This window comes from Trachemys scripta, chromosome 3 (assembly GCF_013100865.1).
Source record: "Trachemys scripta elegans isolate TJP31775 chromosome 3, CAS_Tse_1.0, whole genome shotgun sequence".
NCBI classification, from domain to species: Eukaryota; Metazoa; Chordata; order Testudines; family Emydidae; genus Trachemys; species Trachemys scripta.
In genome coordinates, this window is record NC_048300.1 from 97334978 (window position 1) to 97360337 (window position 25360).

The 25360-nt window shown below is 40.8% G+C and overlaps 1 protein-coding gene across 5 annotated transcripts; it reads left to right on the forward strand.

Annotated features, from left to right (window-relative positions):
- The first annotated feature begins 553 nt into the window (after positions 1-553).
- FBXO30 (F-box protein 30) lies at positions 554-25360 on the forward strand. Of its 5 annotated transcripts, none has more exons than XM_034765478.1 (4): positions 554-602; positions 6201-6306; positions 19836-21933; positions 22934-24857. In XM_034765478.1, the coding sequence occupies exons 3-4, from the start codon at positions 19852-19854 to the stop codon at positions 23135-23137; spliced, it is 2286 nt and encodes a 761-aa protein (XP_034621369.1). In that variant the 5' UTR covers positions 554-602; positions 6201-6306; positions 19836-19851; the 3' UTR covers positions 23138-24857. The 5 variants fall into 5 exon arrangements, with proteins under 5 accessions (XP_034621369.1, XP_034621372.1, XP_034621370.1 ...); XM_034765479.1 differs by lacking the exon at positions 554-602 and adding an exon at positions 643-2028 and having other exon boundaries at positions 22934-25360; XM_034765480.1 differs by lacking the exon at positions 554-602 and adding an exon at positions 2421-2492 and having other exon boundaries at positions 22934-25360.

The window sequence follows — 25360 nt, forward strand, 5'->3', positions numbered from 1 at the left end:
CCCCGCCCCTCTGCAGCCGGCGTCCGGCTCCGGAAGAACCCGGGGCCCGCTGCGCTCGGCACCGCGGGGAGCAGCGCCCTCGCGGGGTGACAACGGCCCGGGGCGGGGACTGAGCCCCCCCCGTTGTGACGAACCTAAGCCTGCCCCACCCCCACTGCCATCAATCCCAGCGCAAACCGCCCTAGTCTGGGGCTGTCCCAAGTCCCAGCCAGAGCCGGGGCGGGGACTGAGCTCAGCGACCCCAGAGCGCCCCACAAAGGGGGTGGCCTAACATCCGGGTACTTGACACACACACGCTCACCTTATCCAGTGGGAAGTTCCATCCGTCCCTTTCTTCCCCGCCCCTCCTCCGGCGTGCGTCATAGCGTCACCGGCGACCCGCTCCGACCCGCCCCCACTGCATGGAACCCGGGGGAGAAAGACGCCGCTGGCAGCGTCAGTCCCGGGGGGAGTCGGCGCGCGCACTCTCTCCTCCTGCCAGCCCGGAACCGGACTGAATCCGGAGGGACTCGCTCTCCCCTCCCTCCCCGCGCGCGTGCCCGCCCGCTCGCGCGGCGGTTGGAGGCAGGAGCCCTGCCCGAGGCAGAGCCGCCGCGCGGACGGTGAGTGACCGGGGCCGGGAGGGGGTTTCTCCTCAGTCCGCATCTTCCCGGTCGGCGGCGCCAGGGTCAGAGGGGGGCGGGGTCTCTAGTCCGGGCCTGGGGCCGGGAGCAGCCGCTCGCTGGCTAGGAAGCGGTGAAAGTTCAGGTGCTGTGGGGTGAGAGGCCGCAGCCGCGAGAAGCTCGGCGACCCATAGGAGAGTCCGGGTGGTGAGTGTTTCCCCTTCTCCCCACGATCCGGGTGAGGAATAACCCGGGTCCTGGCTGCTCGCCGCCCTTCCCGGCTGCCCCGGAGCGGGGGCTCTCTCGCTGCACAGAGGGGTTCTCCTAGCCCGGCCCGCGCAGGCCCGCCCGGGGAGGGGGGGCGGCGATCGTGTCACCCCTCCCTTGGCTACTGGGTTTTAATACCGATCTCAGCCTGCGGCTGGGTGTCTGTGGTGGTAACATGCCATTTAGGGTGGCTGGCGAACCAGCTCCACCCCTGCTCTCTAGTTCCCCACCCCTTTTCCCTTTATGGGCCGCTGCCTGGGTAGGTTTCTTGCGGAGCACGCAATGGCTATGTGGAGGAGACGTTCACCATATGGCCGCTTTCCCTCTCTGTTTAGCCTCCGCGTTGCTGTTATTGTTAATATTAATAAACATATGCATTACAGTGGCCCCGAAAGAGTAAGGTCAGGATCCTATTTCGCTAGGTGTGATCCAGATACAACAAGTCAGCTCCTGCCCCACAGTGCAGTCTTGCTCTTTTATTCATAGACAAGGGGAGCAAATAATTCCTAGTTATTGCTGAAAGGTTTCTCTGATCCTATGTGTGTATTGTAAGTCACAGTTCCAACTGTCTAAGAGGGGACTTGGTCCCTGAGTTGCTTAATCCATTGAAATAAAAAGAGGAGGCAACTTGTTCCTATATAAACATAAAGGAGATGGTATAGCTGAACACTGGTAATATTTAGTCTTGCCATGAGTGCAGGGAACTGGACTAGATGACCTCTTCCAGTCCTACAATTCTATGATGATAAAGAATAACAAACATAAATATAGGGGGGCGGGCAGTGACTTTGCCTAAAACTTTTAGCTGTAAAAAAAAATCATGCAGTCTATTTTTGAGATGCTGTAACACCTTTGAAATTTGGTAGGGAGAAAGGTGTAGGGCTGGAGAAGTGTTTTTTCTTTGTCCCCTGAAATTCCATTCAGATTTGTCTGAGAAACTTTTCAAATCCTCAGTTCTCTTCTGTTGTTTGTATTATTAACACGTCAAATAAGCAGCAACAGCACATCCTGCATTGGGAGCCCAGGGAGCAGATAACCTCCCCCAGGAAGTGTGGAAAAGGAGAGGTGGGCTGGGCTGGGTTCCCTTCACTTTCTCTGGGCCCAGAACATAGCCCAATCCCCCACATCACCCAGGATAACTACCTTCTGTCACCGCCAGGTAATATAACTAAGCCTGTAACTCAACCTGTGTTGCAGATTTGAAGGTTTAGGGTTCAAACTCTGCAGATGATGTACAATAGTGGGATTGTCATATTTGCATATACTTTTGTTTTTACTGTAAAAAAAAAAGTCATAAGAAATTACACACACAAAACTGTTAAAAGAATATTATTTAGGTTGTGAAGTCAAACAGCTGAAAGTTAAAAAATGTCTAAATTTAGGCTGCGTGTGCAATTTTAATTCCACCTTCTTGTGTGTATGCATTATGATAGTCTTTAATTACATGATCACATACTATTTTTTTTACAAGAGCATTCCTTTATTCAGTGTACAAGAATGAATCAGGCTTGTGTAAGGTTTTTTGTGTGATCTCTGCCTCATTTGTTGCAGAAGAGGAAAGGTATTTAGAGAAGAAAGGAAGAGACTGCAAGAAGAAAGAGGATGGTCTCATGTTCAAGGCAGGTGAATGCCGCATGAAAGCACAGTTTTCTCACTGCCTCTGTTTCAAACTTACTATGTGATGTTACACAAGTCACACAAACCAAAATTTTGGCAGGGGGGTTCTTATGTGTTTCTTATATTCTGGGTGCTCAACTTGAAAAACTTGGAGCCCGATAAGCAGAAGTGTTGAGTGCTCACACTGCAAATAAAGTGGATGCTTTGCACTCTGTCAGTAATACAGTGTGGTCTGGAGGTATGAGTATAGGGTTAGGAATCCTAATTCTGTCTGTCTGGCGTTAGGCAAATCTCTGTCTTATTTTCCCTATCTGGGGATAATGCTCTTATCTCACAGTGGAGATAAATTAATTTGTTAGTGAGGCAGTCAGTCAGATACTACAATGATGAATATCCTAGAAAAGACCATGAGGAAATGAATAATTCTGTGTTCATTGAAGGCTTTGGATGGTATGCAGGAGCCACTACTACAGGATAAAAAGAAGTATTGAACAGCTGCCTCATTCTGTGAGCATAGTCCATCCTCTCTGCACTGAATGAGGCAATGGTCCTGTTAAAAATAGTATGTGATCATGTAATCAAAGACTGTATTGTAATGCATTCACATAAGAGGGCAGAATTAAGGTTGCATGGGCAACCTAAATTCTTAGATTTTCTAACTTGACTTTGAAAACTAATGTCTTTAACCTTTTTTGTGTATACGCTGTAATTAAGAAAGTACCTATGACTGATATATAGTATGTCTGAATATTTTTGTGTTGAAATACCTCTCAGTACCACGTGTATATAAAGAGTATGCAACAAACATTTATGGATAAGTGGCGGGAATATAATCAATAGAAAACAATTTTTTTGTTTCTCTTCCCTTGGTGTTCACACCTCAACTGCTAGCAGAGCACCTCACCCTCCCTGACTGAACTAACCTCGTTATCTCCACACTGATTTATACCTGCCTCTGGAGATTTCCATTACTTGCATCTGAAGAAGTGAGGTTCTTAACCACGAAAGCTTATGCTCCCAGTACTTCTGTTAGTCTCAAAGGTGCCACAGGACCCTCTGTTGCTTTTAACAATTTTTTTGTTTGCCAAAGGCAAAACAATTGTTCTAAGCATTACTATAAAATAAATCCTGTCAAATGTGTTTTTTTTTTTTTAAAGCAAATATAAGGTATATTGTTGGCTACATTTCTAATTAGTAAGCTTGCTGCTTTTTAGTACAAAATCTTAGCAGAAGTAATGGTCAGTACAAAAATATTTAACAAAATATCTTGGTTCAAGTTGTTCATCAAACTACTGGTATCTGTTGCAACATTTAAAGAAAAAAAAACCTTCATGTAGGTGCTAAAATTATCTTTAGTTTTGCCAATCATACTTACAGTTAAGGTAAATTTGAGTGGCTTAGAAGTATGTCTCTTACAGAATCAGTAGTCCGTCTGTCCCCTCCCCCCCACCCCAAAGGTGGGTATGTTTATGTGCTGTGGAGAAACATAACGGTTTTGAGTGACAGCTCAGTAACAAATGAGGTAGTTTTTTTTAAAGTATGCTTTGTTTACCACAACCACAGTGCATTGCAATATTCAAAACACTCTGTTTTAGCTGAGTCACTATTGTCATCAGCCCTTGAGAGGGTTTTTGACAAGCATACTCGTTTGGAGCCCATGGATTATATATCTTAGTTTCATGTGTGCTGACATTTGGAAAATACTTCTGTTTTTAACTGGCAAATATAGATGAGAAATTGGTGATTCATTGTTTTGAGATAATTTGTAGAGGACAATCTTGAAGAGCCAGTCTTTTTTTCTTTACACAGTCTTCTTCATTCAAATTCAATAACTATAAAACAGCTAGTATATTGACAGATATGATCATTGGGCAGTTATCAGTACACATTTGCTTTTGTGTTGCTAAAAGGTACATTCTGGCAACTATTTGAGATAGCTCTTCAAATTTAAGCCCTGGTTTACATGTCCTTATAACATTCTGAAAGTTACTTGGGGGCTTAGATGTCTCATTGTTACTTCTAGCTCAAAAGTGGCTTTTTAAAGGTTAATGAAAAGCATTGAATTCTTTTTCCTCCCTGCTTTGTATTACTCAGTTACCTGGTAAAAAAGGCCTATGATTTCTGGTGCTTTAAAACTCAAATAGAGGGGAAAATAGGGAAAAAACACGCTAGACTCCAATGAGTCTGAATGTTTTTGATTGTTTAATGAAGCATGGTTTAATGATACTGAAGTTAAGTGCCTGAAAGTAAAAGTGAGGTTAATTTTCTTAACTTTTAACACATAGGATGGACTTAAGGGGACTGATCATCCTGCTGTTTGCACATATGTATGGTGTATCCTTCTCCTCTCTGTTGTATGTCTTGTTTATTTAGATTGGAAGCTCTTTTGGGACAGAGACTGTCATAGTGCATTGAAAAATGGGGGCCCAGTTGGGGTCTCTAGGTGCTACAATAGTACAAAATAATGATCAGATCCCCAGATATGCATGCATATGTGTAAAATTAAACAATGCATTGCACCTGCACTTCAGTGCTTGATCACTAGATACAGAATTTCATCTGTTCAGTTTGCATTTAAATATGCTTATTCATTCCAATATGGGCACCTACAAATGCATGTGTAGAAACCACAGAAACAAAGTTTCAACAAGATGTTCTGATTGGCATCTGTATTAGGCAAAGGTCACAAATTTAGATGTTTTTCCAGCGAAATTGTCACAACATGCATGAATTAAAGTATTAAACTTAACACCCTCTGCAGAAATAATGTATATCATATATGCAAGAGGGTGTGTGTAGTTGTGGTTTTGGTTGTGCAGCTAAAAATGTCAACCATCATGCATTAATGTAGATCTTTGCATTTATAAACACAGGTGCATAATTATTCTTATGCTTGTGCACTGTCTCATTACTTCTCTAGGTCAGACTGCTTCCCTCTCATCCTTGTTTCTTAACCTCTGATTTAGCTTGACAGAACTTTTATGAGAGAGGGTACCATCTTAAAGGATACGTTTTCCCCCTTCGTTTTTACCATCCCTGTGCTCCATATCCCCTAGCAGTCACAAGCAGTGCGTGGCTACCTGCATATGCAGGGCAAAGATAGGGCACTTGAAGGCTCTTTAATGCTGCAGATAAATGCTTAACAAAGTCCAGTGTCTGGAAATTGAAACTACACAAATTCAAACTGGAAATGCAATGCAAATTTTTAAGAGTAATTAACCACTAGAACATGTACCCATGGGCTGTGGTAAATTCTTCATAACTTGGAATCTTTTATTCATGATTGGAAATCTTACTAAAAGATATGTTCTTATTCAAGTTTTTGAACTAGATGCAGGAATCGCTGTGTGAAATCAGTATTGGTTGTTATGCTGGAGGTCAGACTAGATAAACTTAATGATTGCTTCTGGCCGTAAAATCTATGAAGTAGCAATCTCGCGTGACTGATAACTGGCATCAGACAAGTGTTTCAAAACTTACCATCTTTGGTGCTAAGCCTGTTTGCCCTATTCTTTATTAAGATTAATAATAAAACTAATTACATTTTATTTGTTCTTTGTGGAATATAGAATTTTGAAAAATGTTAGTCATACAAACATACCTGCATTCCCAGATAGCAAGCACACAACTCTTTTTAGAGGATTGCACAAGTAGGGAGTAGTCCTTACAGTAAAAAATGTAGCCTTTTATCTTTTTTTATTTCATCTTTTGCAGAGTCTGCAACAATCAAGCAGTTGTACTGAGTTCAAGTTCAGAAGTGCTTTACACATGAAGCCAAACTGGTTCGCTAGCTGACTTCCCTCTGTCACCATCTCAGCAGGTAGAGTTCTTTTGTGCCTGAGCCATGCACTAAGTATAGCTGCTCCAGGTGTAGTTGTCATGTAGTAGTCTATTGCCCAAGGTTAATCAAAGTTTTGGACTGTTAATTGGGGAATGGGGCAAGACACCAAGAAAGCACGGCAGACCTTCACAAAACACAAAACGGAAATCCTGGTGGTTCTTTTTAAAATGACAATATGTTAAATAATTTATTTAAAGTTGTTGGAGAGAGGGCTGAGTTCCACCTGAGAGAGGCTTGCATTCTAAAATAAGACAGGTGTCTTGCAGACTAAGGCATCAACTGGGGAGGTCCAATCTAGAAGTGGTAGAATGATCTTAAGGGTTTTTTCTTTAAATTATTCTATTTCTGGACTATAGTCAGAAGGCTTTCCGAAGGAAGTATGCCTTAATAAATACTCTGAAGAGTGGGGAGATAGTTTTAGGACAAGAAAACGGAGGCATAAGATGCCTATAGACAGGCTTATAACTCCTAGAGCTAGTAAAATATATACAACTTTCTCTCTAATATTAAAATCTAAAAAGGAATAAGTGCTGAGGATTTTTATTTCTTCCACTCAGTCTCATTGCCGTACTTAGAAGCAGGTATAATTTTGCGTCAGACATGATTTTAGGTCATTTGCCTTTCGAAGCATTATAGTATTTGTTTTGATCATTCATCGGAAATAGTTTGTTGATGCATAGAACTGTAAGATGCTAACTGAATCTCTTAGTGTTTTTTTTCCCCATAAGATACCAGGAAACAGTGTTGTGAATGTCGTTTTTCTGCTTTCTATCTTACAGTGATTCTAAATAGTCATGCTTTATGACAGTAAAGTTAGTAGTATGTTCCTTGTGTGTTTTCAGAACTCTCTCTACTGAATGTAGTGATTCAAGTAAGTTTGCTGCTTTTTATTTGTGGTAGCCATGGAGAGCCAGCACTTTAAGAAAGGGAGTGGAATTTTGTTCCTTCCTGGGCATCAAAAGCCTTGTTTACTAAGTTCTAGTTGTATTTACCTGTGCAAATGCATTGAGGGCAGTTGCTTTGCACAGGTATTGCTGAACATGTAACTGGCCTGCGGAACCTTATGATGATGATGGTATGTGAGAAGAAAAGAACGCTGCATGACTTCTAAATGCTATGGGGAAAACCTCTTGTAGACTGAATACATATGATTTGACCTAATTCTGAGAGAAACATGCAAGTCCATGAAGCTGCCTTTACAGTAGTTTTTTTTTTTTTCTGAAAACTGACTATGGGATTATAAATCCATATAAAATACAAAATCCTGTTTATTGTATATGCTTTGACAATTTATCTGATCTCTTTTTTATGCTGCTTTCAGACAAGTCATGCCTTCTCAATTCCTTTTTTCTGCACAAAACCTCTTTGTTCTAGTATCTCCTAAAACTCACTTGACTCTTGCTACAGGAAGTGTTAATTTGCCCTTTAAAATTTTTTTTTATGGAATCAAGACGTGCACATATCTCGGCTGAGTAGCTGCTTAATCTTGAAACTATAGCCCTTACCCTTGCTAATTCATCCTCCTTACTGCTGTAGTTTTATAAATTTAAAATTAGATTATAAACTCATCAGGGAAGTGCTATATTGTGTATTTATTTGAAGTGCCTAATACCACTTGGTGCTGTAGCTATAATAACCACATATTTCTTTATCCAGGAAACAATTAAAAATTGCATAATTGCTGTACATCATAAAATAAAGTTCCAATCAAAGGGCTTACACATGTGTATTAAATACATACTGAGATCAGTGTCTAAATGTACCATGTGATTATATATACAGCATTATATATGGCCATCTACTTGGTTTAGATAATTATTTCTTATGAATGATTACCAAATAACACTAGATGTGATGAACTTGATTAATAACTAATTTTTAATAAAATAGTATGCATTTACAACTAAAGATTTTAATTTACAATAAAGAAACTAATGCTGGGTTAAATTCCCCTCACTTCACAGTCTGCACTTGCTTCCAGCAGTGCAGAAGTGGGAAGGGAAGTTTGAGCAGGAAGTTGAGGCTGAACCCCGTGTTTTGTGGTGACAGAGGCTACATTGGCTTTGAAGAGGTCATGGCCAGGGGATGGCTGTATTCAGCTTATCTGAACACCTTTGTTCCTCTGAAGCCCTCAGTAGGCATTAAAAGCTACCCTCCTTTGGTCAAAAACCATAGGGATGACAGGTTGTGGGATACCATCTGCCTTCTTTTAGGGTAAAACTTCCTTTAGCAGAAGAGTTCTAGTTGAAGCAAGGATATAGAACTTGCATGTCCCTCTACCAGTTCAATAAATCTGACCCATTATTGGAAACTTAATAAAACTGAAAAAACCAGTGCTACAAATAATATGCATACTTGAAATGTTAGTGTAATTGTCCTGCAATAGTAGAGAATGAGTTCTTATCTCACTTTTTTTCTAAGTTGTAAATTATTTTAAACTTTTGAAGGTGGGGAGGATGGGCTGGAGAAGATTATGTAAGAGCTTAAAAAATTTACCCAACGCTTTACTAACCTGAGAACTAAATTTACTAGTTCAAATGTAAAATTTCTATCCAAGCATGCATCGTGTGGTTTAAAATAGGTCTATCTGTGTTCTGTATCTAACTGTAACATTGTTGATCCATTTTCTGTAATGCACTTTAAACTTGCATTTCATTGGGAGGGTGGGGTTGGTTCACTACCTATCTCCTGTGATGAATCCTGATGAATATTTTCCTGAGTTGTCTTCAGTTTTTCTTTCTCCTGCTTCCATGTACTTATCTTTTTATCTACACTGTGTTCTTTATCTTCTCCAGTATTTTTTCTCCTTTCTTCTCCAGAATCTTTCATCCAATTGTTTTCTAACAGATATCATAAATCTTCCCCATCTCTCTCTCCTGCCCACCTACACTCAACACATAAGTCCACCCTCTCAAATATAGGGTGTGAAATTTTTACCAGACACAATAGACAGAGGACTAAATATGCTAGTGAAAAACCAGTATGAAAGATGGAAGGGTCAGTAGGGTGGCAGTGTCCAGGAGCCATTCCAGGTGAGATGCCAAATCTTTCCACACCCTCCCCAAACTACCAGGATTCCCTTCTGGGTGCTCTTTCTGGATTCTGCCCTTTGTATTAACAGTCTGGCTGCTAAAAGGAAATGTCTGTCTTCATTTTTTGAGCCCTCTTCTTCAGTGACTAGCTGCATTGCCTATTTCTGCTCGTTTTTCCGAAGCAAAAGTTAGAATGTAACTATCAATTTCAAAGGATTCTGAATAGACTGGTCAATTTTCATTCTGTTGCAGCTTAGGGTACGTCTATACTTACCTCTGGGTCCGGCGGTAAGCAATCGATCCTGGATCAATCCCGGAAGTGCTTGCAGTCAATGCCAGTACTCCTGCTCCGCGAGAGGAGTACGCGGAGTTGATGGGGGAGGCTGCCTGCCGCGTCTGGACCGCGGTAAGTTCGAACTAAGATACTTCGACTTTAGCTAAGTTATTCACGTAGCTGAAGTTGCGTATCTTAGTTCGAAGTGGGGGGTTAGTGTGGACCAGGCCTTAGGGTATGTCTACACTACGGGATTACTCCGAATTTACAGAATTCGATTTTTGGCAACCAATTGTATAAAGTCGGGTGCATGAGGCCACACTAAGCACATTAATTCGGCGGTGTGCGGCCATGTACCGAGGCTAGCATCGACTTCCAGAGCGTTGCACTGTGGGTAGCTATCCCATAGTTCCCGCAGTCTCCCCTGCCCATTGGAATTCTGGGTTGAGATCCCAATGCCTGATGGGGCCAAAAATTTGTCATGGGTGGCTATGGGTAAATGTCGTCAGTCAATCCTCCCTCCGTGAAAGCAACGGCAGACAATCATTTCGCACCCTTTTCCCTGGATTGCCCAGGCAGATGCCATAGCACGGCAACCATGGAGCCCGTTCAGCCTTTTTTCACCGTCACCATATGTCTACTGGATGCTGCTGACAGACGCGGCACTGCAGCGCTACACAGCAGCATCCCCTTGCCTTTGCAAGTTAGCAAAGACCGTTACCAGCCATACCATACCGTCTGCTGCTTTGCAAGTTGGCAAAGACTGTTACCAGTCATACTGTACCCTGTCTGCTGCTGTCATGGGTGCTCCTGGCCGGCCTTGGTGAGGTCAGTCGGGGGCGCCTGGACAGAAATGGGAATGACTCCCCAGGTCATTCTCTTCCTTACATTTTTGTCTAATGGAGAGTCAGTCCTGCCTAGAATATCAGGCAAGCCTACTAAAGAACCAGAGAGGGAAACGACCGCTCCGGGTCAGAACCCCAGACATCCCGCAGAAATGATGAGCTGCATGCCATTCTAGGGGGTGCCCCTACAACAAGGCCACCCGTTGCTTCCCTCCTCCCTCACCCCTCCTGGGCTACCTTGGCAGTTATCCTCCCATTTGAGTGATGAAGTAATAAACAATGCATGAATTTGAAACAACACTGACTTTATTGCCTCTGCAAGCAGAGCTCAAAGGGGGGGAGAAGGGGAGGGGAGGGTGGTTGGCTTACAGCGAAGTAGAGTGAATCACCATTCTGCACTTGCTCAGCCTATAGTTGAAAATGGGAATCTGTGATAAGCACTAGGATAGAAGCACAGGCAGGACTGAATCTCCATTTGTGTGTGGGTCTTTGGTTGACACTGACAAAATACAAAATGTCCCAGGATATGTATGTTGGGGGACAGTTCTAAACGGCAGCTTTATTTTTTTATTTGCAGCAAAATGTAGAGGTTCAAGTATCTAATTGTGAGCCCTGGGAGCAAGGGGTAGGCTGGGGTAGGTGCGACTGCGCGGTGCTGCTGACTGGGAGAGCAGCCTGAGCCAGAAGCCTCCAGATGGCATGATATTCCAGGCAGGACTGAATCTCCATTACACAAAACTTAAAGAAGAGAATGACCTGGAGTCATTCCCATTTTTGTCCAGGCGCCACCGACCTCACCGAGGCCAGCCAGGAGCACCCACAGGACGACGATGACGGTTACCAGTCATACTGCACCATCTGCCGTCCGCAGGGCAAGGGAAGGGGATGCTGCTGTGTAGCGCTGCAGCACTGCGTCTGCCAGCAGCATCCAGTAGACATACGGTGACAGTGAAAAAAGGCGAGAAACGATTTTTTCCCCTTTGCTTTCACGAGGGGGAGGAGGGGTTACAACATATACCCTGAACCACCCGCGACAATGACTCTTCAGGCATTGGGAGCTCAACTCAGAATTCAAAAGGTTTTTGGAGAATGCGGGAACTGTGGGATAGCTACAGTCGTCAGTCGCCCCTCCCTCCGTGAGCGTCTATTTGATTCTTTGGCATTCTGGTTAGCTTGTCTCAGCTCCTTAAGTTTCACGCAGCACTGTGTTGAGTCCATGTTGTGGCCTCTGTCCATCATGGCTTTGGAGATTTTTTCCAAATGTTTTGGCATTTCGTCTTTTGGAACAGAGTTCTTATAGAACAGATTCATCTCCCCATACAGAGATCAGATTCAATATCTCCCGTATGGTCCATGCTGGAGCTCTTTTTTGATTCTGGGACTGCATGGTCACCTGTGCTGATCAGCGTTCCACGCTGGGCAAACAAGAAATGAAATTCAAAAGTTCACGGGGCTTTTCCTGTCTACCTGGTCAGTGCATCCAAGTTCAGATTGCTGTCCAGAGTGGTCACAATGGTGCACTGAGGGATAGCTCCTGGAGGCCAATACCGTCGAATTGTGTCCACGCTAACCCTAATTCAAACCAGCAATGTCGATTTCAGCGCTACTCCCCTCATCGGGGAGGAGTACAGAAATCGATTTTAAGAGCCCTTTATGTCGACAAAAATGGCTTCATTGTGTGGACGGGTGCAGGGTTAATTCGATTTAACGCTGCTAAATTCGACCTAAACTCATAGTGTAGAAGATGCTGAGGAGCAGTAGAGGCACAGAGATTGGTCAGTCTGCATTCAGGCAGATGCTAGAACATCAGTTTATACTTGATTCACATTGGAAAGGTTCCCTTCAAAATCTTACGGGCTAGAAACTTTTTTTAAAAGTGAAAGCAAGTAGGAAAGTGGCCTTTTTAGCATCCTATGCATGACTATGCAAGTTATGACAAAATGAGACAGGACATACAGCTACCAGAGAGTGGTGGAAAAGGAATATATCAGCCCTAGAATGGTAAAGGCTCTTTTCCCCATGAACTGAAAGAGGTTACTTCAGGTCAACTTAGGAACACCTCAGTTCAATTAAGGGCTCCCTGTGACCTTTAAAAACCCCTTTTCTGGTGTGCGTGTATGAGAGAGAAGGAGAGATGAGAGACAAGCTGCAGCAGGGGAAAAAATCTTTTCCTGGATGGAAGACTGCTTTCTTGCTTATAAGGGAAGCAAGCCAGCTAACAGACTGTTTGGGGAAGGACTGGCACTCCAGAGCAGCATAACAAGGCAACATCCCAGAGAGGGGACAGAGAGAAGTAAATTTCCTTTTTATGTTATGAACTTGTTTCTCTTCGTTTGGCTGCAGAGTACTCCTTGGGCCTACTCTGAGGCCCACCTTGTAAATATTCAAAATTAAACCTGAGTGAGGAATAAAAATTCTCCAAAGTGGGACTGATTTGCTCTGGGCCCCCAACTGCCAGAGGGGGAAACGTTGAGCCCAGTGAGGTGAAGAAGGTGCCTTGCTACAAGGTCTAGAAGATACCTCAACTTAATCTTGTGAAATTTGTGCTTCCCAAATACATGAAACAAAAAAGGCAAGCATTTATATCTGAGGAGAGTGTGGGGGCATGCAACTATTCACTCTTAGAGTTTGATATTGTGTCAGTACAGCAGCTTATTTATATGATGGAAGAGGCAGAGAGAGAAGGTTGCCTTCACTGCATCTGGAATATTGTATGCCCACAATTTGAAGCCATTATTTAAACTTTGTCTTAATATTTGTATTAGCACAACAGCTATAATCATGAGGTTGTTCATAACAGCTGGAATTTTAATCCTTTTCATTATGGCAGGTTTTCAAAGCATGTTCTGGCTGATCTGGTCAGCTGACTATATTGTATGTACAATAACATCAAGTGATCCTTCAAATTCTGAGAGCGGTGGTCACCTCACTGGAACTGGATGTATTTTTAGGTTTCTCTGCTAGTAACAGTCAAGCGTAAATACTTCAGCATCTCAGATGAACTGAACCTAGTTGCTGACATTACATAATCAGAAAAGTACAGCTGTTCGTTCTTTGTATAGTCACTAATTTGACATAAATTATGGTAAGAAACTAGTATGTAGGGTAACATAGAACATGCCCTGAAAAGAACTGACTTATTTTATCTGCAAATAATGTTTATATTTTCCCTTGTCACTTCTCATTATTGCAACACAACTACTTGATCTGTTTACTCTTAGAGTTTTATATTACTGTTTTTAAAGAACAGCTTTCACACAGTGTTAAACATTAATTAAGGTATCTTCAAACCTAAATCCTTTTTTTACCAAAGTTTTTCTTCTTTTGAAGCTAACACATACATTAATGTTTCAAGATTCTTGCTCCCTCTTTTCAGTGACATAATAATCACTCATTTTTCATTTAAAAGATTGTAGCCTTAAATTTGAGTAATAAAGATTTCTTTACTTGCTGGATCACTTAGAAGCTTAGACATGAGGGATATTGTAACTAATGAAAATGGCAAAATAAAAATGAGGAACTTCAGTAGGTGTGCTAGCTTGAAAAATTAAATGTAGTAATGGCAACTAACTTGTCATTCTTGTATTTGATTATTCCTAGAACAAATGAATACTACTTAAATTTCCCAATTGGAAAATGTACAGATTTTGATGTAGACTTAAACATTTTGTGTTATTGGTAAGGCTCAGATTTTGTCTCGGATATTTTTAGTGAAAATCATGGACAGGTCATGGGCAATAAACAAAAATTCACGGAAGCCCGTGACTTGTCTGTGATTTCTACTAAAAATATCTCTGACAAAATGGGTAGGGAGGAAGGTCTAGCACCCATATTGGCTGGGCTACTGTGGGGAGACAGCTGCGGTGCGCCCAGCTGCATGTGGTGAGTGAGCTTTGGGGGACCACTGCTGCCCTGTGGCTAGGAGCTGCTGGGGGCCTCCTCCAGCAGCAGCTGAGAGCTGCGGGGTTTCTTGCTGACAGCAGTTCAGCCCCGAGGCAGAAAACGTCACGGAGGTCTCTGGAAGTCACTGATTCCATGACCTCCATGACATAATCATAGCCCTAGTTATGGTCAATTGATTTTGGGTTACACTGACAGTGTTTCAAAGTATCGGTGAGTTCATGGTTGGTTTAAACTAGTGAAAGTCCACTGTAGATGTTCAGTGTTGATTAGTAGGGGTTAAAATAACAAATTCATGAAAAGAACATCCAAAAAGATTTGGTGTTTGGGAATAAGATATGAATAAAACACTCTGCTGACAAAATTACACTTCTTCAACTGGTGTTCTGAAGTCCTAACTGTGCAGCCTGCAGAATGTTGGTGAATTTGAAGTACTAATTGCCTACTAAAATGTAAATCCATTTCTAAAGTGTTTTTTTTAAAACATTTTTATTAAGAAGCAGATATCCATTCAGTGCAAACACAAACACCTAGTTAATACTGGGCTAAATTAGTTGAGTCTGCCTAGTATAAATGATTAAATTTTAGTGTCGGACCTGGCATTAATATAGTGCCCATTAAGTTTATTTGAAAGGTCTCCACCATGTCATCCCTCCCTCCCGCCCAAATAAATTTGTTAGTCTCTGAGGTGCCACAAGGACTCCTTGTTGTTTCTCCCTCCCCCAGACATTTTAAAAATTTTGTCTGCATGTATGTGATCAATACTTGACTCAGTACTAGTGAATGCCAGCTAGTGGCTGGGAGAGGAGGCTGGAAACTTAACAAAAGATGAGTTACTAATCACAGAGCTCAAATTTCACACAAACTGACTTTAAAGACCAATATAGCTTGCTAGGGTGCATTAGTGCTATAGTAGCGTGCTCTTGTGTAAACTTGTATAGTCTATTTAAAGGTAGTGTTTCATGTTGGCTACATTGACTTCTTTATTTGTTTCACATTTTTGTATTCAGAGAGCCAAGCAATAGCGTTCTTAGTGGCCAGGTGGAGCTCTTGGAGCCACCGCCGAATTTGGTTAGCGGGCACTTCTCGATGATGTGCATCATTGTTTGATCTGGGCTGCAGCTGAGTTAGTGAAGTCACTGATTACTTTTAATAATGTTTGTAGTTCTCTTGAAAAATAACTATGGGAATTTGAATAAACCAGGCCTTGTTGCTACAGGGCTATTTCTCCCCTGCCCCCACACACACTCCTCCCCCCCCCACCTCACCCCCAAATCTCAGGAGGGTATTTGAGCATATAGAGGGGGAAAGGATGACAGGAAGGGGCAGGAGATACACAAAGGGTCATGGTTGGGAGGCACCCAGAGTACGTGCACCCAGTTCTTGGCATTTTAAAGATCCTACATTCTTATTACATGTATCTCTTTAGGGAATATATGTTAATGTACACCAGTGTTAATTGGCTGCCATAGTTTGCATGTTTAGTAGAACAAAAATTTTGATAAACTGACCGTCTGAAAAATATGTTGGTTTGGGTTTGTTAAAACATTTTGATGTTGACTTTTTTTAAATTGTTTTATTATAACTAACTTAAATGTTACAGACATTTAGAACCAAAAACAAGAATGCTTCATAGTTTTGAAACTTTCCAAAAGCTTTTCAGACCAAGAAACTTGGCATAACTGACCCTTTCCTGAAAATAGGTTTGGTTTTGACAAATCAGCATTTTCAAACAAAAATGTTTCAAAATATTCCTGACCAGCTCTAATATTTATGAGACAAGTTTTGAACATCAAGTTTGGGTGACTAGATTTTAGGAAACAGTTACTAAAAATCATAGAATCGTAGGACTGGAAGGGACCTCGAGTGGTCTTCTCGTCTAGTCCCCTGCACTCATGACAGGGCTAAGAATTCTCTAGACCATCCCTGACAGGTGTTTGTCTGACCTGCTCTTAAAAATTTCCAGTGCTGGAGATTCCACAACCTCTCCAGGCAATTTATTCCAGTGTTTAACCACCCTAACAGTTAGGAAGTTTTTCCTAATGTCCAGCCTAGACCGCTCTTACTGCAATTTAAGCCCATTGCTTCTTGTCCTATCCTCAGTAAGGAGAACAGTTTTCCCTCCCTCCTCCTTGTAACAACCTTTTATGTACTTGAAAACTGTTATCACTTCCCCTCTCAGCCTTCTCTTTTCCAGACTAAGGCTTTGTCTACGCTACCAATTGAAGGACATAGGTGCTTAAAAAAGCCTCCCCCTGAAAGACAAAAGTTTTGCCATGGCAAGTGGCAGTGTAAACGGCTCATTGTAGGCAGGAGTGCTCTCCTGTCCACAACGGGAACCCCATTCATGGGGGGTGGAAGTATTTTGTCTCAGAAATGCCAACAAACAGTGTTTACACTGCCCAACTTTTAGTGACATGGCTGTAGTGTAGACAAAGCCTAAACAAACCCAATTTGTATTTGAGGACTGCTGGCAATTTGCTCCTACAACAAAAGTCTCATCAGTTAGCCTTTCAACCATACATTAAATGACTAGGTCACTTTGTGATGGGGAATTTTGTAATAATTTGTAATATCCCCTTCAATAAACTTGCAATAAAGGTTGCAAACTGCCTGTGTATGTGTGTGCAGGTCCTATCAGAGAAACTAATTCTAATATGGTGGAAGGAATGCTTCCTTTGAGTAACCTGCTCGATGTTCCTTTTTAACGAATAGAATCCGAAGGCGGGGGGGGAGGGGAGATATTTTTCCATAGCTGTAAAGAGGTAACTTGTAAACTATTTCTGTTCAGTTTAGAAATTTGTGCATGAGTCAACTTAAAAGGAACTCCTGGCAGAATAGCTTATGGAAAATTCTGTTATGGACCTTTCTTCCCCCACCCTCCTTTTAATTATTTACAGTCAAAACATTTTAAAACTTCAATGAAGAATTGCCTTAGACACTATTGACTTAATCTGTACAATGTATGCAAGAAGCCTTTGACAAATTGCGTAACTTTAGTGATTGGTAAACTGATAATAGCTCATCTTAATTAATTAGCCTCTTAGAGTCGGTATGGCAACTTCCACCTTTTCATATTCTCTGTATGTATAAATCTTCTTACTATATGTTCCATTTTATGCACCTGATGAAGTGGGGTGTAGCCCACGAAAGCTTAGCTCAAATAAATTTGTTAATCTCTAAGGTGCCACAAGTACTCCTGTTCTTTTTGCGGATACAGACTAACACAGCTGCTGCTCTGAAACCTGTATTTACAACATACGATGAAAAGCTAATTTGCTACATGTAAATAAAAAGGAACTCTTCATAGTAGGGAAAAATAAACCAGCTGTGTTGTGCCTATCAAGTGCAGCACATATGCTTCTTTGTTAGTAGAGTTCAGAAAAGTGGGTGGCCAAAACATTTGAATTATTCAAATTTAGGGGCTGATACTTAAAGTTGGCTTGAATTTCAAAATGTGAAGTATCAGAGGAGCATAGATTTAAAATCCCATGAATAACTTTCTGTGACAAATAACACCTTGAATTACTAAAAGTAAAAAATATAAAAACTTGTTAGTTGGTTGGTTGGTTACTTACATTTGTCAGTTTACACAATGAAAAAAATTCTAATCACTTTCATTTCTATTTACAGTCAGTTTCATTTCAGAATTTTTCTGCGATAGCATACTGCTGCATTGCTTGAGTTGAAAACATTGCAGGGTATATTTGTTTGCCATTGGAAATAAAATCAAACATGGAAACATTTCTGTTCTATTAACTTCAAGTTTTATATTCAGCTTATTTTTAGAAAACCTATTTATTTATTTAGTTATTTTGGTGGGCAGAGGGCTGTAAATTTGTTCTGTTCCTTTAAATCTCTACAAAAAATTAATGATTTAAGAATATTTTCTGTACTTCATTGGTTTAGTCTTTCAGTAAAACTTGTCAGGAGAATCATGGAGTGATGCAGTATGATGCTTGTGATATTGTGAGATTGCTAATTGTGCTAAAGCAGGGGGTTAAAGCATAAATGATCAACCTGTACATTTATTTTTTCCAAGATTAATAGAGTTTAACCACAAGGGTTTGGGGTAAACATGGACTGAATGTAAACAGCAGTAAGAAAATATTGTTGAGTGATTGTCCTCTTTTCCCTGCCCTCTAATTTTTAATGTATTCCTCCCCGTATCTTAAAAATGTGTGGGGGAGGGGAAGATAAACTGACTTTGAAACATAGTAATGCAATGTACTTTCAAATACAAATGTTTGCAGTGGTGAAACATGGAATGCCGTGTTTACTCTGCCCTCCGAATCAGAACAAGGAATCCAACTTTCTAGTGCCAAAGTGCTTTACAGTTGTGCCTGCTTCACAATAAAACTGATCACATGACTCCAATTATGTGGAGTTTCTTTATTGCTCCCCCATCTTCTCACTAGCATTAGCATAACCAAATAGGGAGGAGTAAAAGCCATTTTAGGACACCTGGAAATGTGCCTTTTTGTTTTTACTGATGTTCTGGGGGGAGGGGGTTAGCAGATTAGAAAGGATAGTAAAACTGCTGCACACTATAGCTTTGAGCAAACATTTTTCATAAAGGTGTGAAACTATTTTAAAAATTTAAGAAGTGTCCGTGGTCTTGTTTAAGGTCACTTTAAAACAGTGTAACTTGATTTCTTCTTTGAGTGACCATTCCACATTCCCACTCATAGGGTGGCACTAACAGTGCAGCTCTGCTGGTGGCCATTGGAGTGCCACCCTACTGTCTTCCACTCTCTGTTCCTCAAAGTTTTATGGGTAAAATTGTAAAAGGCACCATGACACTCCAACTACCTTATTACCTTCCAACTGTGGCAGCAGATGGACTAGGAACCTCTCCAGACTTATCCATGTTCTTTAAAGATTCAGTGCCTTAGTAAGATTTCTTAGTTAGGATTAATATTAGAAATTTTAGCTCATTCATTTTCTTTATAAATGTATTTTTAATTAGTTCCTGCACCTTGCTTCGGGCTTACTGATCCTATGGTTGATTCAGAGAGGAAGAGACCAGCATTTAAGAGGTTTGCCTCTTGTCCTGCTGTGTTCTCCAGCTTGAAAAAGTCTAGGTTACAGTTGAGTAACCTTCATTTCTCTAAAAAAAGAACAGGAGTACTTGTGGCACCTTAGAGACTAACAAATTTATTAGAGCATAAGCTTTCGTGGACTACAGCCCACTTCTTCGGACTAACACGGCTGCTACTCTGATACCTTCATTTCTCTGTATTACTCAAGCTCGTTTTTTTTTGTTTTGTTTTTATTTTTTTGAGGTGGGGGTAAAATGTCACTTATTACTGTACTTGTGGTTTGTGATCAATTAGTGTAGTGTTCATTTATAACTCTATAGACCAAGAATATGTAGTTATTTGTTTTATTAGTAAACTTTAACAGATACTGAGTTAAAAATTAAGATTGTTTTATCTCCTTTCTCTTCCTGCCCAGAGCTGGACTTGCAATCATGGAGGAACATCAGCAGCATTTACACTGTGTCAATTGTGTCAGTCGGCGTTGCATGACCAGACCAGAGACTGGAATTTCCTGTGACTTGATTGGCTGCCCACTGGTTTGTGGCGCAGTCTTTCATTCATGCAAAGCTGAGGAGCATCGCATTTTGTGTCCATTTGAAAGAGTGCCTTGTTTGAATAGTGGCTTTGGATGTCCCTTTAATGTAGCCCGAAACAAAATCGCTGAACATCTAGAAACTTGTCCTGCAAGTGTGGTTTGCTGCACTATGGAATGGAATAGATGGCCAGTCAGTTATGCAGACCGGAAATCTTATGAAAATCTAAGTAAAGATGTTGATGAAGTAGAGCAGTTAGACATGGCTTTAGCCCTTCAAGACCAGCGCATGCTATTAGAATCCCTCAAAGTAGCAACTATGATGTCAAAAGCAGCTGATCAGATATCCGAACCTAGAGAGCAGACTTCTGTTAAGTCAAGTGCTCCTGACACAATGCTTTCAAATGGGTTGATACCTGCAGATGGAGATTCCTACAGTGCACTTTATCAAGCTACTGTAGAAACTACTAAGAGTTTAGCTGCTGCATTAGATATACTGAACACTGCTACAAGAGACATAAGCATGTTAAGTTCAAGACTATGTATTTTGCCATATGAGATGAATGAAGATTTTCAGATCAAAGAACAAACTACTAATGGATGTATTCAAAGTAAATTGCCAGACCATGAATATCCAGATGAAGATAACATGGGAGCAGTTGGTGGAATTGACTTTGATGTCTTGAGCCAAAATTCACAATCGGAACAAAATGGTTCAAGTGATTTTTGTTATGATATAGTGCAAAAACGTGACTTGAATGTGAATCTTGGTAATGCTTCTGCTCTTTGTAATGGTTTTCATGCAGAAAATATAGGTACAGAGGCATTGGACCAGAATGAAGATCTAGATGTATGTGATTCAAAACCATCTAATGTAGCAAATGGTGAATGTATTGCATCTCCTGATGATGGAGCATTGAAGTCTTGCAGCTCCTTTCCTGTAGCAGCACAACAACTTAGAGAAGTAATAACACCCCACAGTTTATTTAATGGCGCTGCTAACCATATACAACTGCCACATGTCTCCAGTGGAGAGGAAGTGTTAGAGAGGCAATTGGAACAAGAAAGGTTGAGAAATGTAGATGTGTTTTCTCTAATTCATCATCGATCATACAATTTTCTTGTTAACCACTGTTGGTCTACACCAAAGGAAGACAAAGCTGTTGATACATCAGATTTGGAGATTACAGAAGACCCTATGGGTCTTCAGGGGATAGATCTAATCACAGCAGCTTTGCTATTCTGTCTAGGAGACTCTCCGGGTGGTAGGGGGATATCAGATAGTCGCATTGTTGATGGATATCGCATTGATTTTGGGACTCAAACATTTTCCCTCCCATCTGCGATATTGGCCACAAATACAATGGTAGGGGAAATAGCTTCAGCTTCAGCATGTGATCATGCCAACCCACAGCTCTCAAATCCAAGTCCTTTTCAGACACTTGGTCTGGACTTGGTATTGGAATGTGTGGCTAGATACCAAACAAAACAGCGTTCAATGTTTACATTTGTTTGTGGACAATTGTTTAGGCGAAATGAATTTTCTTCACATTTTAAGAATGTGCATGGTGACATTCATGCTGGCCTCAATGGCTGGATGGAGCAGAGGTGTCCCTTGGCATACTATGGGTGTACATACTCTCAACGTAGGTTTTGTCCTTCAACACAAGGAGCAAAGATTATTCATGATCGCCATCTGAGGTCATTTGGAGTTCAGCCTTGTATATCTACAGTATTAGTAGAACCAGCTAAAAGCTGCCTCATTGGTCCATGTAGTGATCATCTGAGTAGTCTTCCTTTTGAGGTTCTACAACATATTGCTGGTTTTCTAGATGGTTTTAGTTTGTGTCAGCTTTCAAGAGTGTCACGATTAATGAGAGATGTATGTGGAAGCTTGCTTCAAGCACGTGGAATGGTCATTCTGCTTTGGGAAAAGAGAAAGTACCCAGATGGAAGTTCTTCATGGCAAATAAAAGAAAAGGTAAGATGATTTTGTTTCTTGGAGATAGGAAGGAAGGTATGGGACATATCTGCGCTTGTCCTGAGGATGAGTGTTTTCCCTAACCCTTTCTCCCCCCCTCACCCCCCACTCACCCCTGGTTAATTGACATCATGGTGTCTCTTGAAAAAGACCATCTTCTCTGGAACCCAATGCTATTCTGAGAGCCAATTTGAAAAAAAAAGTGCTACAGTAAGTAGTTTGGTTGTCCCCTACCTAGCACATTCAACGTATCCCCAATAGTTTGGGGAATGGGATTTGAGGTAGACCTTTCCATTGTTTTCTGTCGTAATATGTAGAGTAGTAATTCTGTAATACTAGGAAAAATTGAAATATTTATCTAGAAATCATAGCATAGTTATGCTTCCATAACTTTATTTAATACTATATATATCTGAAAGTGGGAATTTTGTCTAGTTTTAAATAGTATAAAGATAAGAAATGAAAGCATAGAATTCTAAGTTCTATTCAGGTGTTTATATCATGTCTCTTGCCATGGTATTGAGTGTCTTCATCAAGTAAATAATTTTTGAAAAATCAGGCTCTAAGTTACACATTACCTGAAGAAGAGCTGAATACCTGCATCTCCTTTCTCTTCAGTTGGACTTGCAGATACTCACCACGACTGGCAACCAGAACCTTACTTTTCAAACTAGAACCACACTGACTTAAAACTGCACAATGTTTTTGCCTGACATGTAACTTCCTGATCAAATGTGCTCAGTTTAAAAGTAAAATGATTCTCTTCCCCACCTCAGCTCCTGCCCCAAACTTCCATCCTGTAAAGTCAGCCTAGAATCTGAAAGTCAGGCTGGATATTACTGACTGGAACTTAGTAAATAGTACAAGCTGGTAATATTGATTTAGCTGTAATTAGTGGTGGACCCGAATTAGTTACAAAATGAAGTGTTCAGGGTAGTACTAGTTTGATTCTCTGTTTACAAAGAACCAGTTTGATGCTAAGCATGTACTTGTTTTCCAGGTGTGGCGGTTCAGTACAGCTTTTTGTACTGTAAATGAGTGGAAATTTGCTGACATCGTAAGCATGGCTGACCACTTGAAGAAATGTAATTATAATGCTGTAGAGAGAAGGGAGGAGGCTGTCCCGCTGCCATGTATGTGTGTAACACGAGAACTCACTAAAGAAGGACGTTCACTCCGCTCTGTCTTGAAACCTGTACTTTAAATGCGATGTCACTCCACTTGCACATACACTCAAGCACCTGATATAACCTCTGTGTAATATTATGTGACACTTTATTAATGTACTAAAGATAATTTCTAGTTAAATCTACTCTGTCACTATGTATATAATGTTTTGAAGTGACATTTATTTTTTATAATACTGTTTAGTTGAAAGTATTGAAAGTTGCCTTAATGTTTGAAAAATTTGGAACTTGCTGGACAGGGTAGTTTTATCTAACTTATATAATTTTTAAAAAAAATCTCTAATGTATGTTTTTTTTTCTGATTCACTGGTGCCCATATTTTTGCTGAATTAATAAATTTTCAGAAATGAACTTCTAAAGGTATGCACATTCAAATAGGATACTTTGAGTTGTAGTGAGACAAGTCATTGTAATGTTATAAATGACTAAACATTCAAAAGCTGAACATTATTCAAAACTTTGAAGTAGATGTCTCAGACAAACCCTTGACTTTTTAAGTACACGTGTGCGAATTTCTTAGTTTAATCAGTGTTCTAGTGCTCATCCTAGTTAATATACATGTGACCTAGGATATGCATTTTTAAAAATATGTAGCAATGAGCTAAGTGAACTCTGATTTATGGCAGATTAATTTTAGCACAACTTTCTTTTGAACAGTCAGCAATGGTTATTTTTCTTGCGAACTAACAGTTATTTCACTTTTGAGAGCAAACCTCTTGAAGTTAAAACCATGAAATATTTATTAGCTGTTAGGTTGGCATTTGAGTTTATAATCATTTTTTTAATCCCATTCGCCAATCCTATAGTTGATTAAAGGAGAAAATGCTTGAACAAAATCTTATTTCTTGTCATAAATTGGAATATGGGATGCACAACTGTGGATTTTAAAATGCAGCTAACGAAAGGACTTAAATTGTTTTATGGTATTGTAACATGTATTGTCTTTCGTTTCTGTTAATTTGTCTATAAAAATGCTACACTGGTTGAGGGCATTTTAATTGCCTACGTGCATCAAAATGTATCATCTTCATAAGATGAGACAGTTTCCATGAGTTGCATGAGGCATATCCAAAATGTTCTGTTCAGCCACATCTTTGATTAAATGAACAACTCTAAATTGTTTCCACAGTCTCCTGTAATGTAGAAACTTGCATAGCATTTTGTGAATAGGAAGTATGTACTATGAGAAATGCCCTGGTAATAGCAAAAGTACACTAGCTTAATTCAAAATGACTTTCAGACTTTTGTGTTGGTGACCATGGACTGTTGCACTTGGTAACTGTGCCACACACTAAAACAGAAACAGACCAGAGTTTGGAATGATAAAATACAGTATGTATTTCAATTTTAGGTAAAACAAGGTACTCTTAAGGAGAGAATGCTACAGAAATGGTTACATTTAAAGCTTGTAACTTCTAGAAGAGATACTTGTTTATGGCTAACCTGGCTTCAGTTCACAATTACAGCATCTGTGTAATGTCCATTCCGGGTCCAATCCAGCTAAACAGTCATTGCCTTTTTCTGTTCAGAATGCTGAAGGTGCTCCAGAAAGAAACAAAACCCAGTTCTTCAGTGCCATATGACAAAACTGTTGAAGAGCTCAAGCAAAACAAGCTCTCTGCATCCCATTCTCTAGAATGTCTGAATCTCTGGATCATGTGTCTTTTTGACACTTCTTCCTCCCACCTTGGATGGGAGCAAATGGGGGAAGAACCCTCTGCAAAAAAAAAAAAAAAAGGTTAATCTGTTTTCGGTAAGTTTCCATACATATCCATGGTGGTGGCTGCAGGGAACATGGATGATATACTAATTTGGACATACAAATTAGGTTTTAGCTGTAGGTAGAAGGATCCCTACCTCCCTTCCCTCTAGTGTGTTGCAATGCTGTTTACTCTCAAAACCAAGAGAAAGAAACCTCCAGTCCCATGCAGGGACAGTTTCCGTTTCAGCACTGTATCTCTTAGCTGTAATGGACCCTTGCTGCCTTTCCCTGACATCCAGAAGTAGCTGTCATACTGGAAGAACTCAGACAATTCAGGCTCCATCTTTAAAGCTGCCTCCAAGGTAGTAGATATTCACTTAGCCAAGGACTGCTGTGACTTTGGTACTTAGTATTCTTTGTAACTACCAGGATCCTGCTTCCTATGGAATAACTGGGCTGGGCAGAGGTGTTTCTCTAGAGAGAAGAGGGTACTGCAAGGGCTTATATTGACAGAATCTAGGCTGTAGTTCAGTGCAAA